This window comes from Crocodylus porosus, unplaced genomic scaffold (genome assembly GCF_001723895.1).
Source record: "Crocodylus porosus isolate Cpor-Errol unplaced genomic scaffold, CroPor_comp1, whole genome shotgun sequence".
Lineage (NCBI taxonomy): Eukaryota > Metazoa > Chordata > Crocodylia > Crocodylidae > Crocodylus > Crocodylus porosus.
The window spans coordinates 99,009,359-99,025,169 of NW_017728886.1; the positions used below are offsets into that span (position 1 = coordinate 99,009,359).

General features: G+C 40.6%; 1 protein-coding gene across 3 annotated transcripts in view; it reads left to right on the forward strand.

The window, feature by feature from the left end:
• The window catches only part of NFX1 (nuclear transcription factor, X-box binding 1), an 89,140-nt gene that overhangs the window by 51,534 nt on the left and 21,795 nt on the right, over window positions 1-15,811 (forward strand). For all 3 annotated transcript variants that reach the window (XM_019539644.1, XM_019539654.1, XM_019539663.1), the window contains exons 12-17: window positions 2,737-2,819; window positions 4,909-5,017; window positions 8,477-8,596; window positions 9,731-9,810; window positions 10,928-11,158; window positions 12,285-12,358. In XM_019539644.1, coding sequence (XP_019395189.1) covers window positions 2,737-2,819; window positions 4,909-5,017; window positions 8,477-8,596; window positions 9,731-9,810; window positions 10,928-11,158; window positions 12,285-12,358 — 697 coding nt within the window. The remainder of the gene's footprint in view (window positions 1-2,736; window positions 2,820-4,908; window positions 5,018-8,476; window positions 8,597-9,730; window positions 9,811-10,927; window positions 11,159-12,284; window positions 12,359-15,811) is intronic.

Consider the following 15,811-nt stretch of genomic DNA (forward strand, 5'->3'; position numbering starts at 1 on the left):
GTTGTATACAACAGACTAAGGATCAGATTTATTAATATCTTTTTAGTTTCATTAGAGAAAATGTTCCAGTTTTTTTTTTTTTTTTTTTTTAAAAGGAGATTTGGTCTCTCACAGTACTGATGAGGAAAGGTGGAGCCATCAAATACAATAATCTTACTGGTATTGTGGCTCAAAATTTTCTGTTGCAAATGCTCTTGTTCAGTGTGTAAAATGCTTGTAAGTCATTCCCAGACTTTCTTCAGGCAACGGATGATTGTTAACCCTCAAAAGTTCTTACAGAACATCGTGCACCCCTAAACTTGGGGCTGCCCTAAATAATCTCTTGCCTTGTGCTGTGGGAAGGGGAAGCACCATGCCTCCCAAATCCCACTCCCACCTGGGAGAGTTATTGTTGATGGGAGGTTGATGGGAGAGGGGCATCCCCAAAACAATCTTTTACCTTTCATAGTTGTCTTCACGTGTACAGTGGGGACCCATCTGGAACTTCAGGTCATGTGGTGGGGAAAAAAGGCTACAAATTCTTTCAGAATTTGCTCATAAAATAAGTAATTTCCATCTGTCCTAACCTGTCATTCCCCCCACTCAGCTATGACAAGTGACTACATTTATTTGATAAGCATATTGTCAAGTTCTAGCTATTCTGAGAATTTTAAAAGGCATCTCTGCTCTGAGGTGTACAGGCAAAGGCTGCAGCTGAAATTGTTCTCGCTGTGTGAGTCTTAATGCTGTATTTTTCAAATGTATGACTAGAGTGTGAGATGATCTTGTCAGTGCTATTTGTCTGGAGATATAGCTGTGTCAGGATAGTGAATGTGTTGGACCATTCATATACAAGGTGTCTTAAGGCATTAGCAGGATTATCTCCCATTTCCTTCCCTAGCTGCTTTACTGTGTATTTTCAGAATGCTTCAGGGTCTTAATGTCGTGTTGAAATAGCACCAAAAAATGACATTGTAGTTACTTCTGTTTCTTGTTACTATCCTTTTCCTGTGTGTGTTTGTGTGAGAGAGATGTGTATCTCTCACACAACTCGTGTGTGTGTGCGCGCATTCATAATAAAGCTGCTTCAGCTTTATACACACACATCTACATAGCTTTACACACGTGTACACAAAAAATAAAATATGGAAGGTCTCTTCCTGATGGGACACTGTTCTGGCTGAAGCTTATGGAATTGGGAGCAAGGCTTTAAAACTCTGCCTTCATATTTCCAGTAAGGCCCTGCCACATGTTACACTTAAGACATGATTAACCAGTTAATCATGTCTTAAGTTATAACCCAGCCACATGTCAAAGCAGTTAATGGCGTCATAGAACAAGGACTAAGCCACAAAGGTATTACGCATTTTTTGTGGAATAACTTTGTGGCTCGTCCCTACCATGCTGTTAATTGAACATGTGGCCAGGTGCGTCCCTGCAACTGGGAGCCCTGTCAGCTGATCTGGGCTTCCAGCTGCTGGGGTGCATCATTCAGGACTCTTAGACATGGGAGCACATGGTGTGCACCCCTGTAGCTGGAAGCCCAGATCCAGGAGCCCATGGTGCACTGCTGCAGCTGGGAGCCCTGTCAGCTGATGGGGCTGCTAGCTGTGGCACCTTGCTACTTGCTGGTGCAAGGGGAGCTCAGGAGAGCAATCCCATGCTCTTTCTGCATCAGCAGTAAGGTGTGATGGGATCTGATGCTCAATTTCATAATTGCACCTTGGGTTTGTGTGGTTTATGCATCCAATCCTATCACGCCTTTCCCTGCACATCTAGCAGGGGCCTAAGTGTTACCAGTTTGCTGTCTTTGAAATCAGTGTTATGGGACAGGACTAGGAGTAGACACAGTATCAATGGTATCTAATATTGTATTGCTTATGTAGCAACATAAAGATTATCATAAATGTTCACTTCTTAAAATACTTTTGCTGTTTCATTAGTCTCTTCCTTAATTTATCTAAATATTTCTGAATAAAATGTCACCTAGGAGATTGATGCTCTTGAATATCCATTGAAATGTAAGAGCTGAGAGCTTTCTCTAGAAGTACCCCAGGAATAACTCCCTTTCCTCTTGTAAATAGTATCAGGAACATCTTGCTCAAAAGAGCTTAATCAGTGTAAACAATCTACAGTGTCCAGTCTACCATCTTGAACAGTCTAGATCAGATGTTTACCATACTTCATCATGCCAGGAATATTAGCCTTTAATTAAAAAGTAGTAATGGCCATTTTAAGGTTTACATTATTAAACAAGAAGCCAAAGTGTGGTAATCTGGCTTTCCTCAAGCTAATTTATCAGAAACTGTGTTCAGCACCACCTACACTGTTCTTATAACAGCCTTTTGATTTGTGCCATCTGTATAAAAATATGTACTGTTTCTGTTTCCTTCCCTAGGCTTGCTTGTATGGGAAAGCTAGCACAAAGAGAGTTAGGATGTAGATTTATAGTGTATTTGCTATTCCACTCTAACTCCTTATTTGGGGCATCTTAATCTAGTCACTCTTGCTGCAGATTAAGATTGACCCACCACTGTGACTAGACTAAGGTGACCAAAAGCATGTATTAGCAAATGTAGTATAAACTCATACCAGAGCTCAATAAGTCCATATATGAATTCTAGCATGATAAGCAAGAATGCTTTATAATACCAGAGTTGTCAAATATATTTTCTAAAGCTGAATGCTTAAAGTATAAAGATGTAAGAGTGATGTTTCTCCTTTAATTTTTTTTTTTTTTTTATTGCTTGGGTACAGCTGCCATTACGTTCATGTGCGACAAGCGATGTAACAAGAAGCGATCATGTGGACGACACAAGTGTAACGAGATTTGCTGTGTGGTAAGTTTGTATATGAAGTATTGAGAAATCATTCAGTGTAGAGTATTTATTCTTATGATTTTCATTATTTTGAAAATAAATAAAAAGGCTGCTCAGTCACCTGTCTGTAACTGTATTGTAAAGTAAATGTTTGTACTTTATGCTTTGCCCAAAGTATTTTCATTCTTAATGTTGCAAGCACAACATTTTACGTGTTGGTCTCAAACTAATGGAAAGCTGCGGTAGCTATGGTAGTCTGAAGTTAATTGAATTAATCTAGCATACAGGTAAAATATATTGATAATAGTGTCATATAGACACGTGGGAAGGACACTTGACAATTCCACTGTGGCTCTAAATTAATTCCACTGTGATTAACACTTTCCACCCCTCCATCAAACTGACTCTTGAATTACCCCAGCATATTTGTTTCTTGGACACCACTGAAACTATGCAATGGTCAGGTCACCACCACAGCCACATTATATCAGAAACCAACTGACTCTTACATCTACCTCCACATCACCAGTTTTCATCTAAAGTGCACCTCTACAGCTAAATTCATGTATACACATGACAGACCTCTCCTCCAATGTGTGCTGATTAGCATGTGTCTGCTGATTAGCACACTCCAGCAGCCTCTCAGTCACATGTATTCAGCATCTCTGCATTTCAAAATGGTAGTGGGGGTACTTTAACTAAAGCTTGTTGAATGAGCTTTAGTTTAAAGTGCCCCAGCTGCCATTCTGAAGTGTGGGACTCTGAATACGTGTGATGCTGTGAGTGCTTTTATTAGTGTGGCTCTCAGAGCTGCTCTAATCAAAGGGCCCCCCACCCCGCCTCCCAATCCACAATGGAGCACATATATAGACACCCCAAGTTACAGTCATATCTGTTCTGATCCCACCAACATGAATCTTAGGGATCTGGAGCAGGGATTCCTGCACTTAAAATGGAACCCAAAACCATAGCCACCTGGATCAAGCCATGCTCAGACCCTGCTCTGACTTACTACAATTCCAACCTCTAAGAAAGACAGCAGAATCCCTCTTGTCATGTACAAACCTTGGTTTGAACACCATGAATACACCATTAATGACCTCCTGGACAATGATGACCATCTCAAGGCAGCCTTCAAGAGACAAGCCTGTTCTGGCTTACCGGAACCCCCCCAGCCTTCAATAATGTCCCTCTAACAACAAACTACCCAACTCCTATGCTCACTAAGGCATGAGGCTTTGCAATGGACCCAGTTTGTCAGATGTGCCACTTAGGGTTCATTCATTTGCTCCTCTACCAACATTGTATGTCATCGCCTGCTTACGCTGCACTTTTGCTGTCTACATTCAACAGATGGGGCAGTCCCTACATAGAAGAATGAATGGACACTGTGACTTGATATCGGTTCCAGAAAAACACACAAGCATGTGGCAGAACACTTTAACCTTCCTTGACACTCCATTGCTGACCTCCTAATAGCTGTTTTTCACACCAAAATTTAAAAACTAATTCAAATGCAAAATTGCAGAACAAGAAATCATTCACAGACAGGATTATGTTAATGTGGTCTCAATAGAGACTGGTGATGTAGTAGGCTGTGGCCTTTCTGAACAAGTTAATGCTGCCCCGCCTTCTGTCTATACTAACTAGTATAGTTAAAAAAAAGAAAAACCCTTTTCCAGTCCAGAGGCAGCTATACTAGTTCAAAGACGCCTTACACTAAAGCAACTTACCCTGCATGGGAAAAGGAGGAAGTTACACAGATAAAAGGCACCCTTATATTAATGTAATTATGCTCAAGATGGAGCTTGCAATGAATAACTGGTTTGTTTTGTTGGAGATGAGATTTTTTTTAAAAAAAAAATACAAACCTCATACTGGTATGACAGTGGGTAGTAGATAGGTATAAGTTGAGAAATTTCCAGTTGGACTTAAGATGTTTTGTGTATAGTGTGCAAGAAATCATAATGCTCATTAACATCTTTGTTCCTCAGTGCATTAGTATGCTTATAACAAGAAAGTCATTTGTTATTTGACCTCATATTCTTGGCAGTTTGCAGAAACAAATAATTGTTATGGAGCCATTTTGCAATCAAATCTTCTTTTCTAGGACAAAGAACATAAGTGTTCCTTGGTTTGTGGACGCAAACTTAATTGTGGCCTTCATAGATGTGAAGAACCTTGTCACCGTGGCAACTGTCAAACATGCTGGCAGACAAGTGAGTACAATATACGTACTGTAAAATCAACTTAAAACCAGTAAGATATATTAATTTACATCGGTGGTCATTTTGAGTGCATTATTTTTCTTCTGAAGTTCCATACTGATTAATGGAGACTATTTAATGTTGTACAATAGGTAAGAAAATTATTTGATTAAACTAGATGGACCTGTTAAATGTTGGGTTTAATAGCTGCACTATAATATCTTCCTTTAAATTGCATTTAAATTTGCTTAGTTCAAAGTGCTGATCAGATAGACTGGAAAAAAAAATTAAGTAAACTTTACAAACTAGGGGCCTTTAAGACTTAAGGTCCTAGTAGTAGATTATTTTCTTTTTAAAATGCTATGTTTATGAAAGATATTAGATTGAAAGCTGTGTAGACAGAAGTCTCTTTAGTCACAACATGAGAGAGCACTAATTTTCTCATAATGGCCCGTTGGCTTGAGTAAGGTCTGAAGGGGCAGCCAGTTTCATGCCTAGCATGCAGATTTTGAGGTCTTATGGAAACTTCTTTTGTCTCAAACATCTGTCCACTTGAAACTGGACTGGGTTCCACAAACTGCCATTGGGAATAATTTTTGGTGACTGTTATTTAAACTCACACAAATTCAGGCTGATCTCTTGAATGTGTCAGCATCTTTATCTGTCCCTATGTTTAAATGAACTAGATTACTTAAATTAGCCTTTAAATTATCATAAATTAATAATTAAAACTACAGAGGTTAAGTCAAAAAGGGGCCTTCATAGGTCATCTAGTTTATATCTTTCAAATCATACCATTTCTTTACATTAAGGTTAATTGTTAATTCTGTTATTACTTTACTCTTCAGTTAAAGTAATTACTTTACCCTCCGGTTAAACCAGGGGTGGACAAAATGTAGCCTGTGGGCCAAATACGGCCTGCCAGGCCATTTTATCTGTCCCACGGGGACTGTAAAAAATTAAAAAAATTAAAATTTATCTGCCTTTCCCGGTGGATGTGCCCCGTGCTGCTGATTGGCGGGGAGGATGGACAAGAGGGTGGCTGCCATCTTGACTGCTGGCTGCCCTGTCCCTTGCTGCTTCTAGGCTGAGAGGGCTCCCACTAGAGAGTCAGCATTTTATTTGTATTAAGTTTTGTTTTTTTTTAAGTTGATTTCACAGAGTTGCAGATTTCACAGTTTCTGTGAAGTTGCAAATTAAGTAGGTCCCTAAGCGTCACCAGTTTTGATCTAGAAGAAAAGTGTGCCCTGGTATCAAAAGTTTAGGAAATACTGCTGTAGCTGTTGTTATTCCTTTGCTAAAAGACTGCATCTGCCATTGGGGGACGAGGGGCGGGACACTGGGAGCTGGTGAAACACTAGCAGGAAACATTTTGCAGCAAAGCAGTGCCTATATCAGGGAGGTCTGCTGCTATAGCTCTGTTGCTGTAGTCATGGTAGCAGCAGTCTTATAGAATAGATTAGGGTTCAAATACATAACTATATATAGTCTAAAAAGTCCAAAGAACTCTAAAATTCTGGCACAGTCCTTCCTCTCCTTTTCGGTACTGTATAATGTACCTCTCTTTAAACTATTCTTCTTGATCTGTTCTACTTTTTTACTTGATTCTTATTTATGACCTTTGCTTTATTTATTTTGTCTTGTTTTCTATATTTAGATGGCTTTAAAATATCCTTCATCCCAGTTTGTGAAGTGTTCTGTTCATTGAAACTTCACAGACATTGTGGGGGAAAAAAAATTCTGAATAAGCTGTATAGCAAGCTCCATTGCTCTCAATTTCCTTTAGCACCAACTCATTTTTAAGGTATGGTGAGCCACTACATGGCATACATTTTAGGCTTCCTTTTCATTCCCACAGCTGAGCTGTGTCTTTCTTTCCTGTTTCCAGTGACTCCTGTTTCTTCTCCAGCCTTAAATGTCTGGCACACATCAACAAACAGAGCCCCAGAGAGTTCATCCAGCATCTCTCTCTTGCCCCCTCTTTCAGGCTCTTGCATATGATTTGTATGGACCCACCCTCCATGAGGTACAGCTAGACCAGGTTGCCCTGCACCTCATCTGCATATACATTTTTGGAGGACAAGAACACCGGATTCCGGTCATGAATGGGGGGCTAGCTAGCAGAAGGATCCTTTATGGGCGGGGGGGGTGGTATCTGGAATATATATACATACTGAGCAGTGCTGAGCTGCGGGGTCACCATGGCTTGAAATGCTATTGACTCTGCTGGGGCCTGCCCAATGAACTATGTAATAAATCCTGAGCCTTTTAGTTTTGGACTAATATAATTATGAGATTTCATAGACATTAAGTCTGGAAGAGACCTTGGAAGGTTGTTGAGTCCAGCTTCCTGCCCCAGGGGTGGGAAGTCAGCTAGGGTCAAAGGATCCCAGCAAGGTAGGTGTCCAAATGCTTCTTAAAGTAGTCCAGAGTAGGTGTTTCCACCACTTCTGGAGGCAGTCTATTTCAGGCCTTGGGGGCTTGGACAGTATAGAAGTTTTTCTTATGTCCAGCCTGAAACAGTCACGGAGGAGTTTGTGACTATTTGACCTTGTCATCCCTCGGGGTGCTTTGGTGAACAGGTGTTCCCCTAGATCCTGATGTACACCCCTTATATCTTTTATAGGCAGCCCTCAGGTGACCCCTGAGCCTGCGCTTTTCCATGTAATATATGAATACTGACTGTTCTTCACTGAAAAACTCCCAACTTAAATCTCTAGAAGCATTCACTGCCCTGCTCACAGAAGGGCAGCATCTGATCAAAAGTTTGATTCAGGTTACACTGGATATAGCAGATACATTGTTGTGAATGACGGTTAAGGATTTTAAAAGATTTTCTTACTTTAAATATTTAACATTAATACAGGTTATACAATATCCTCTTGAACGAGAAAGCATTTCATCTGATTTAACATTAATACAGGTTCTACAATATCATCTTGAACTAGAAAGCATTTAATCTTATATGATGAATGTCATCCATCTTGATAATGAGTACTGGGCACAAATAATTATTGATCAGCTCTATTGTTTGTATCATTATTTGCAGCTTAATTTTCATCTACAAGTGGAGCTATAATTGTGGTCAGGACTCCTTTTGTTCTTGGTAGTTAAAAAAAAAAATCTTCTTACTAATGTAAATATTTGATAAAATAAAATTTATTTCTCTTAAGTTATCCGTTGCCTGTTTTAAACTTATTGTTATCTATGTTTCCTTTTTCTTTTGGTATTAATTTTATTCTTTCTTTGCTCCTTTCTTCTGCTTTCTTAAGGGGGATGTTGTTAAGCAAAGGATCATTTTCCCCCATTAGGTAGGGATTCTCTGATTTCTAGTGTGTCATATTGCTAAACAGTGTCTGATACGAGGTTGTTGCAAGACTTGCTGCTCTTTTGATCAGCCCATTCACACCTGAATAAACTGTAGTTTTGAGTTGTTATGGTTTTGTCTGTCTCTCTTTCTCCGCCCCCCAGGTTTTGATGAACTGACTTGTTACTGTGGTGAATCTGTGATTTATCCCCCTGTTCCTTGTGGTACACAGCCACCAGAGTGTAAAAATCCATGTACCAGACCACATGAGTGTGATCATCCAGGTAAGTCATAGGTAGTCCTGTATAACTTCTTAAAACTGGCACACCAGTGCAACACATTTAGGTATACTTGCCTATATGTTTCTTTTTTTAAATGTCAGGAGCTATTTTACAGATTCTGCAGTAGTTGTAAAATACTACCAAAAGGTCTGAGTTTATATTAAAACAACAAACAAACTTTCCATAATACATACTGTTGTGCTTTTCTGACAGTCTAAAACATTGCAGTTTTACACATTATCTGAGATCTTTTGAAGGTTTTTGGACACTAACAAAAAACCTGTTTGAATTTGTCATTAGATGCCATTTTTTAAAGAAATAAGCACAACAGTGCTTACCCCTGTCACCCTAAAAGAATACCTCTGTTCTGTATCTACAATCAGCAATATAATCCAGGCATTGTTTTCTTTTTTTAAAATTTGCCTCAGATTATAATTAATATTACTTGATGCAAAAAGTAGTGCAGAACAAATTGATCACGTTTCTAGCATATACTTCCTTATGCTGTCATCTAACAGTATCCAGGAGATACCCATATAGCCATTCCATCCAGCCCACCATGATAGTGCCAAGTTGCTGGAAATCAAGGGCATAACATATTGTGGAATCTGAGGACATGGTCATTGGCAGCAAGTGTGTGAGCAAGGGCTGTATGAAACAGGCCTCAGTTGCCATGCAGTCACCTGGCCAATTGCCTCTTGTGCACCTCCATCACACTAAGCAGCTGCCTGGACCATGCATGCTTGCCCCACTGCTGGTGTGATGTCTGCTGCTGCAGTGACCACAACCACCTCCACATAGTTGGGATCCAGTCCAGAGCCCCAGTTGATTTTGACACCCCTTCTGTAATTTATACACAACCCAGTCTTATTTCCTACTGTCCAGCTGAGGAGATGGAGGAAGGAATTTTCTTGCAGCAAGCTTTTCAGTCTGATTTTCAATAATTTAAATATATCATAGTACTCGTAAGCAGGAAGTTGTGCAAAAAAACCCCTTGCCCGTTTTCCCCAAAATGAGTGGTTTGAGAACATTAGAAGATAATTATTTTAAAATGGAATATGTTATATAGTTAAAACACCCAAGAGAACTACGGTATTCTAAATTTTTTTCCTGATTTTTATGTTCCTTTAATTTCAGTGTACCATTCCTGCCATAGTGAGGAGAAGTGCCCACCCTGTACGTACCTCACTCAGAAATGGTGCATGGGCAAACATGAAGTAAGTATTGGCTGCTCAGTAGAGCTGTGTAAAATTTTGACAGGTGTTCGTTTTTGAAGCTGTTTCGACATGTTTTGAGCTCAAAACAGTGAAATCGAAATGAAACGAAAGGCTTTGAAACCATTTCAGAATGAAACATGGGCACTCGAAACATTTCAAAAGTTTCAAAACATTTCAGGTTTCGAAGCCGGGCTTGCTTGCAGCTAAACAGAAACTAAGGAGAGGGCAGGGGAAGAGGTGGGAAGGACTGCTCTGATGTTGACACCTGTAGCTGGCCAGTGACTATGATCCTTCCCTGAGGTCCCTTCGAAGGCAGGGACGGAAAAACAGCATAAAAAGTCACGTGTCACGAGTTTTGCTTGTCGGCACCTTGAAGTGCATTTTTCCAGAAATCCCTGCACCTTACCTCCTTGACACTTGACAGGCTTTGTGGCCCCAGCAGGGGCTACCATCCCTGCTGTTTTCATTTGAATCAGGAAAGAAATGACAAAGTTACAAGCGTTTTCATGATTCTTCATTATAGCCTATGGTTGAATTGGCGAAACAGTGTTGAAACAGCAAAATAGTTTTGACGAAACAAAATGGAATAGTGCTTCAAAACAGCGAAAAGAAACACTGCCCCTTTGAAATGGCGAAACGGAAGTCGAATCGAAACAGTGCTATTTCACACAGCCCTAAGTGCTCAGTATTTTAATCCTGAGTAAGCAAAAGTTGTAAAGTAAAAATTATCTCCAAACTGCAGTTTCTGTAAATTAAAGAAAACATATGATATTGGTTTCTCTCAGACTGTCAGGTTTTCCCTGTTTTCTGTAAAATAATGTGTTTCTGGTGTACAAGTCCTAACTAAAATGATCAGATGAATCTTTTTTACCACGTGCTTTTGACATGGATGCAGTTTGAAAGTATGACATTTGATAAATACCCATGTTTTGGTTTAAATAAATTATGAAGAACTTAATGTATAGACAATTTTCTTCTAAAAATCCATTCCAAATTAAAATGTGAACAGTGAAAGTATTATAACTGAAAAGACAGCATTTACTTTATTAAATGCAAATATTAATTTGCAACAAAATAATTTATTTTCACTTGTAACATGGCCCTCTTTCTTTCCTAGCTCCGGCATAATATTCCCTGTCATCTCACAGACATTTCCTGTGGTCTTCGCTGCAATCAGGTGTTAAAATGTGGAATGCACAAATGTAAAAGGATCTGTCACAAAGGGGAATGCCTCATAGATGAAGAATGCAAACAGCCATGTACTATTCCAAGAGTGTATTGTAATCATCCCTGTATGGCTCCGTGTCATCCATCTTTACCTTGTCCTACAACTTCTTGCAACACAAAGGTGATGGCTGTAGAAAACTTACCACAGTTCACAAGGCAAAATGTTTACTAACTGGTTTTAATCAATAGTGAAAAGTTATAACAAGACCAGTGTAGAAGCTTGTGTTTATAAGTATATGCTTCTGAAATTGATAATGTCATAAAAAGCCACTAGGCCTGTGGCTGAGTAAAACCAGATTCTTATGGAGTCCAGATTCTTAGACCTGGTCTATATGCTCCTTTCTTCTGTGCAAGTTGCACTACAACTTCCTACAGAGGGGCTGGGATGTGTTGAAGGAGAAAGGTAGGGTATACTTGGTATATAATTTCTTAGGTATTTTAGGGCTAATGATATATAAGGGTAGAGCAGTCTGTTGGGGCCAAACAACATGCAGTCAATTGAGGCTTCCTATTTCTTTCACCCACCCACAATGTCTGGGCTCTATTCACAGGCAGGGGAAACTCAAGCTCAGCATGTTCTACTGTAGTATAGGAGTGTCAGAGATGCATCCCATGAACCAAATCCAGCTTGTAGAACCCTATCATCTGACCCACAATGCTGCCTGTGGGTCTTAGATTGACACAGCACATGCAGGACCAGTTTGATGCATATGCTGCATGTGGACCAGCCCTGCGTGCTAAATACAGGGCCAGTCTGATTGGACCCACAGACAAGCAGCGTGCACTGGATCCAGCACACAGGACCAGTCTGTCGAAAACACCACATGCAGCATGCATCATGGACTGGCCTTAAGTGCTGTGTGCAGCACACACCCCAGACTGGCCCCACAGGCTGCCTGTAGTGCCTGGACTGAACTGGCCTTGTGGGCTGGAGCCGGCATGTGGATCTGGTCTGTGAGCCCAGTTTGGTCCACTGACCTGCTCTATACCCCTCATCTGACCCACAGTGCCAGATACATTTGCCACCCTTGTTAAAATACGCATGAAGAAATGTAGTTACCCAAAACTTACCAGTAAGTCTTTCCTGTCTCATACTAACTACATATAGAAATCATTTAAGCCTTATAATGAGAAAAAATAATTTCAAGGTTTGTGTCTTAAGTGGATTGTTCAGGAATGTTAGCATCTGCTTTATTACCAGAAAAAAAACCCCAAAAACTTGGTTTACCACTTTTGTGTCCCAACAGGTTGATCTTCAATGTGAGTGTGGAAGAAGAAAAGAGAGTATGATTTGCTCAGAGGCATCTAGTACATATCAAAGGTATATCCCAGTTATTCAATTCCTTGCCCTTTTTTTTAATAACTTCACTCCTCTGCAGTTAATCAGAGTTGGAGTTTCTTAGATGAACATCATGTATTTGACTCATCTTCCTTTGTCATATGCATTTTCCAAGTTAACTTTGCTAATTCCCCTGACCTCCCCAGCTCCCAGTTCTATACTATTTTGTCTGTAGGTCTGTCTTGTAGGATGTTCACTTTTGTGCTGTGAATGGATTGGAGCTTTGGTTGTATTCAAGGCTGGGACTTTTCAGTTTTATCCACATAGGGCTTTTTGGATGAAGAACTTAAAAGATTTTACAGTAATGAACATAATTCTAAATTAGCTAATTTCTCTTATTTCTTTTGTTTCCCTAAATTTGGGTTACATTGGGTAAAGGAGGAGTTGGGACATTTTGAACTGGCAGACCATTGCCAACCAATTTCTCATAAACTACAATGCATCCTTATTGATAAACTGCTACTTGAAATTAGACAGGGAAGTGCCTTGTGACCTGCAGTCTTGCATACTGAGATTGATTACTTTAGAATTCTTCATAGGTAGTGCTCTTTTTTTCTTCCTTTCAAGACTTGACTAAGGAGTGCAAAAATTAATCTGAATAGTTCTAGATGGGCAGTTCAAGCTTTTACATGCAACCAAAGCTTTGCCTCTCTCCCAGTCAGGTGTAAAGAGCACTTCCACAGATTGAAGGGATAGGAAGGATCAAAGAAAGAGTTCATAGATGAGACCCATCTTCCATTTCTTGTTCAGCACTGACATTTGAGAAGTTGATATCAGATTATGAAATCTGAGCACTACTTGGGAAATACTGTGCAGCCCCGTGTCCCATCTTTTGATTTGTACCTTAGGAATAAATATGAAAGAAGGCCCTACTTGGAGACAGTTCTCAGAACATTTGGGGGCTGCTGAGTAGTGTCATTGCCAAAGGTTAAGAAATGGCCCTGAGACTAGAAATCGCATTGAGGCCCAGATTCTTGCGAAGACTAAGTACAGGCACTCTTCAGACTTCTGACACAATTGGTTCTTGAAAACTGCATCTTAAGTTGAACCACTGTAACTCGGAACCAATTTTCTTATAAGAAACAATGTTATAAATGGAGATTGGTTCCTGAACCAAGGCCCAGTACCCTATTTTCACTAAAAATACCCCAGAATTTTGTACTCGATCAATTATAGACGAGTAATATAAATACATTAATGTAGATGTATTGTAAATAGTAATTGTATTGATTTGGAAGGACTTCTTTGAGATGACTTTGCTGGATTTTTTGAAAGGCTCTTGGTTGGACTTTTTGAAGGGTTCTTGGCTGGAGCCTTCTCAGGAGTCTTGGCTGCTTTCTTAACGAAAGTGTCCAAGGAAGTTTGGACAGATGTTCTCCAGGGAGATGAGCGACGCAGCAAACTTGTTCGCTGGCATGGCATTGTATCAGATCAAGCATTGTAAAGTCGAAACTGACGTCATAAAGTTGAAACAGGGTATCGATTTAGAAACGTAACTCAAAACATTGTAAGTCAAAGATTGTCTGTATATCCTTCATTCACTGAAAATACTCTTTGAAGCCATTGAGCATACTGCTAGAGCATAAACTCAAGCATATATGTTGAGCTTTGCAGGATGAGAGCTGAAGTCTCTTGGCCAGCTGAAAACTTTAATGATGAGAGGGATAAACCAATTTAAGGCACCTAATATTGAAAATAATGTGTTCCAGTGCTAGTTATTCAAGGCCTTAAACTGTGTTTATCAAGTTAATTTCTTCCCCCACCATAATATATATGATCAACAAGTTAATATCAGATTCATTAGTGTTCCAGTTCTAGGTGACAGATGCATACTTTTTCACATTCTTAAACATTTAATTCCTGACATAACACTAGCAAAAGCCACATTTAGTGAAGGCTTCACCATCACTGCCCAGATCATTTCTTGTTTCACTTCCATGCATTCCTGGCCATCTTTATATACTATATTTACTTGCATACCACGGCCATGCCTTTCTAAAATCAGCCCTCCAAAATTGGGGTGCCTATATTAAGCAGGAAGATGATTTTTATTTATTTATTTGCTGAAATCAGAAGTGGGGGCTGTGGAGGGCGGTGGGGGCACAGAAGCAGACAGATGCTGTGACTCAACTGCCAAGATGGCTGCCACGTTTCTGTGGTCCTGAAATCAGAAGGGGCAGAGCTCAGTGTAAACCCTCTCATAACCTGAGCACTTTGAGCTGATTTACAGTAAATTAACTGCTGCATGCAGTCTGTAGTATCTTGATGAAGCTTGCGGTGTGGAAACAATACTTAGTTATTCATAGAAACATATAGATTTCATAGTATTCGGGCTGGAAGGGACCCCGGAGGATCATCGAGTCCAGCCCCCCGGCCCAGGGGCAGCAAGTCAGCAGAGATCCTAGGATCCCAGCAAGATAAACATCCAAAAGTGTCTTGAAGGCATTCGAAGTGGGTGCCACATCCAGCGGCAGTCAGTTCCAAACCTTGGGGGCTCGGACAGTAAAGAAATTCTCCTGTATGTCCAGCCTGAAACTGTGGCAGAGGAGTTTGTGACCGTTTGATCTTGTCATTTCTCTTGAGGCGCTCTGGTGAACAGATGTTCCCCCAGATCCTGGTGAACAGCCCTGATAAACTTATAGGTGGCCGCCAGATCGCCCCTGAGCCTACACTTTTCCAGGCTGAAGAGTCCCATAGCTCTCAGCCTCTCTTCATAAGGTCTGTTATCCTGACCTCTGATCATGCACATGGCTCTCCTCTGGACTCTCTCAAGCTTCTCCACATCCTTTTTGACTTGTGGAGCCCAAAACTGGACGCAGTACTCCAGCTGCGGCCTCACCAAAGCCGAGTACAATGGAAGAATGATGTCCCGGATTTGCTTGAGAAGCATCTATGGATGCAGGCCGGTGTTTTGCTCGCTTTTACTAGCTGCAGCATCACACTGAAGGCTCATGTTCATCTTGTGGTCAATCATGACCCCCCAAGTCCCTTTTATCCATAGTGCTAGCCAGCGTAGCACTGCCAAGCGTATAAGCATGCTGCAGATTTTTCCTCCCAAGGTGGAGAACCTTACATTTTTTGGTGTTAAACACCATCAGGTTCTCATCCGCCCACTTCATGAGCCTGTCAAGATCTTCCTGGATTACCCTCCTGTCCTCGCATGTGGATGCTTTATTCCAGAGTTTGGTGTCATCAGTGAACTTGGCCAGTCTGCTTCTGACACCAATGTCTACATCATTGATGAAGATGTTAAAAAGTAAAGGCCCTAGGACATAACCTCAATGGCTCCACTGGTCACAGTGCACCACGACAATTGACTTCCGTCAACCACCACCCTCTGGGTCCTGCTGCGGAGCCAATTCCCCAGCCAGTGGATCGTGGTGAGGTTGAGGCTGCAGTTAGCCAATTCTGCCAAGAGGCGATCATGGGATACCA